The 2,440-nt window shown below is 71.0% G+C and overlaps 1 protein-coding gene across 1 annotated transcript in view; it reads right to left on the bottom strand.

Annotated features, from left to right (window-relative positions):
• Window positions 1-2,281, bottom strand: part of KREMEN2 (kringle containing transmembrane protein 2) — a 3,181-nt gene extending 900 nt beyond the window's left edge. The window contains exons 1-6 of the mRNA XM_007939687.1: window positions 2,188-2,281; window positions 1,852-2,026; window positions 1,137-1,228; window positions 926-1,050; window positions 593-746; window positions 7-216 (exon numbers count right to left, since the gene is read on the bottom strand). Of these exons, the coding sequence (XP_007937878.1) occupies window positions 7-216; window positions 593-746; window positions 926-1,050; window positions 1,137-1,228; window positions 1,852-2,026; window positions 2,188-2,281 (850 nt within the window). The remainder of the gene's footprint in view (window positions 1-6; window positions 217-592; window positions 747-925; window positions 1,051-1,136; window positions 1,229-1,851; window positions 2,027-2,187) is intronic.
• Window positions 2,282-2,440: the final 159 nt, after the last annotated feature.

Genomic DNA, 2,440 nt, shown 5'->3' with positions numbered 1-2,440 from the left:
AGGCGCGCAGCAGGCGGCCCGAGGCAGCGTCGCGCAGCTCCAGCCGGTCGCGCGGGTCCGCCAGCTCGAAGAGGCGGAAGGTGAGCTCCAATGAGGCGCCCGGCGGGCCCAGCGCCCAGCTGCAGTTCCGATCCGGCCCGTACTCGTCCGGGAAGTCCGGGGAGTAGATCACGCCCTGCGGCGCCGTCCAGTTCCCCTGGCAGGAGCCCACGGAGACTGCGGACCCGCGGGGCCCGCGGTCAGGGGCGGGGCCCCACGCGAAGACCCTCCCCGCCCCCAGGCCGGCCCAATCGCTTCCCCCAGCATCATCCCGACCCCCCCGGGCCGGCCCATTCCCCGCCTCCAGACCCACCCTCCAACCCAGGCCACGCCCCCAGCCCGAAGGTTCCGCCCAGTCTCATCAGGTCACGCCCACTAGATTCTCAAGCCCCACCCACAGCCACCAAGTTCACCCCAGTCCCTTTCTCAGGCCCTGAATCTCAGGCCTGGGCCTCAGTCTAGGACCTTCCCTTTCGGGATTTAACCCCTATCAGGGTCTCACGTAGAGAGCCTCCCTCCTCACCTAGGCGCCTAAGGCCCGCCCACTCCTCACCTTCGTAGATGCCTAAGCGCCCGTCGCCGCCACACAGCTGGCCCGGGTGGCCGAAGCAGATCTGGTCACAGTCGGTGGCTGGGGCTGGGCGTCCCCGGGCCAGGTCGCTTTCGGAACCACAGAAGCAGGCGTAGCCTGCCTCCACCCCCGCTAGCTGGGAGCACAGACTGGGTGACCCCAGATGCAAAGGTTGGGGAAGGAGTGGGTGGTGGGGTCGGGGTCAGCGAGAGTCATTGGGCTGGAGATCCAGAAATCGGTGTCACGGTTTGGTGTCAGAGTTGGAATGGGGTCCTGAGGTCAAGGATCAAGGGTCACTGGCCGGGGGCACGGTACCTGGTAGCCCTTGAGCCGGCAGAAGCGAAGGCACACCTGGACCGTGAGCTTTGTGGAGGTGCCGCTGGGGCCGCTGAGGGCGGGGGGAGCCCCTGAGTCCACGAAGCAGCCCAGATACCCAGGCACTGAGGGGGGCCGCGGGGTCAGGCTCTGGCACCGCCTCCGGGTCCCCCAGGCCTCCTCCCCCCCCTGTCCAGTGGGGCCCACTCACTGTGACACGTGGGGATGTCGCAGTAACGCCAGTAGATTCCTTCCTCCGTCTCAGCCACGTAGCACCAGGGCTGCACGTCGCCGTCTGGGTTCCTGCGGATGGACGGGTCGGGGTCTGGATCCCATTGCCCAAGAGCCCAGGCCCCGCCCCACGGCCAGTGCACAAAGTGGCTGCGAGGCCCTGGCGGCCAGAGGTCAGTGTAGGCTCCTCTCCGCCTCGCACAAACCCTAGCTTCCTCGCGTGCTTCTGGACGCGGACATCCGAGTGGACCGCGGGAAGTCAGTCCCCACGGGCCGAGGGCTGTTTTTAGTTTTCAGCTGTCGGTAGGACTTGGTAACATATCCTACGGGCTGCCGGGCCTGAAGGCAGAAGCGCTGGCTTGCAGCTTAGCAGAGACATGTCCTGTCTGGGCCGCTCAACAGCTATGGCGCTAACTCCAGCGCGCCCTCCCCGTCGGACGCAAGCTACCCTGGCCCACCCCTGGGGGAAGTGGCACTGCGGTGCCTGACCCCCTCACTCCGCCCTTGGGTCAGGCCTGCGGGCACCGGGCGCTGCTCGAAGGCCTGGTCTCTCTTCCCTGGCCACCACCTGTGACTCCACAGGTGGGCGCCTAAGGCCCGCCCCCGGGTGGTCAGGCCCCGCCCCTCGTCATCCGTGTCCCCGCTCCTCGGCCCCGCCCCCAAGAGGCCCCGCCCCAAGAGGCCCCGCCCCTGACCGGCAGAAGTTGTGCGCGCCCAGCCCCCAGCGGCCCTGGGGGTCGCTGGCGCTGCTGTAGCTGTGCTGCTGCGTCTGGTCCCAGAAGAGGCACGGCCGGCCGGCCCCGCGCGGACCCGTGCGGTTCTGGTGGCCGCGGTAGTCGGCGCCGTTCACCTGGAAGCACTCGGACAGGCCTGTCCGGCGACGGCGGGGCTGGGAGGGTCCGCACCGCCGGCGCCGGGCACCCACCCACCCCTGCCATCCCCGCCCGGCCCCGGGCCGCCCCCTCAGGGCTGCCCAGCGGCTCGGGCCACCTGCGCGGCCCTCCCAGCTCGGGGCCGGCCGCAGCTCTCACCTGGGCTCTGCAGGCTTCCCGCCGAGGCCCCGCGTGGCGCCGGCAGCGGGAGGAAGAGCAGCGCGAGCAGGCCCCGCAGGGTCCGCGTCTCCATCGTCGCGGCCCGGGCCGTCCCCGGAGGCGCTCCCGGGCGCCCCGAGGGGCGTGCGCCTGCGTCCGTCTGTCCTCGCCCCGGCCCGGGGGCGCGCGGTCTGGGGAGGGGCGGTGTCTCCGCGGGCCGTGTCCTCGGAGGCGTCGGTCGGGCCCGTCCCTC

The sequence above is a fragment of the Orycteropus afer genome, unplaced genomic scaffold (assembly GCF_000298275.1).
Source record: "Orycteropus afer afer isolate SDZICR_OR568_19922 unplaced genomic scaffold, OryAfe1.0 scaffold00061, whole genome shotgun sequence".
NCBI lineage: Eukaryota > Metazoa > Chordata > Mammalia > Tubulidentata > Orycteropodidae > Orycteropus > Orycteropus afer.
This window is presented reverse-complemented; position numbering and strand designations above follow the sequence as displayed.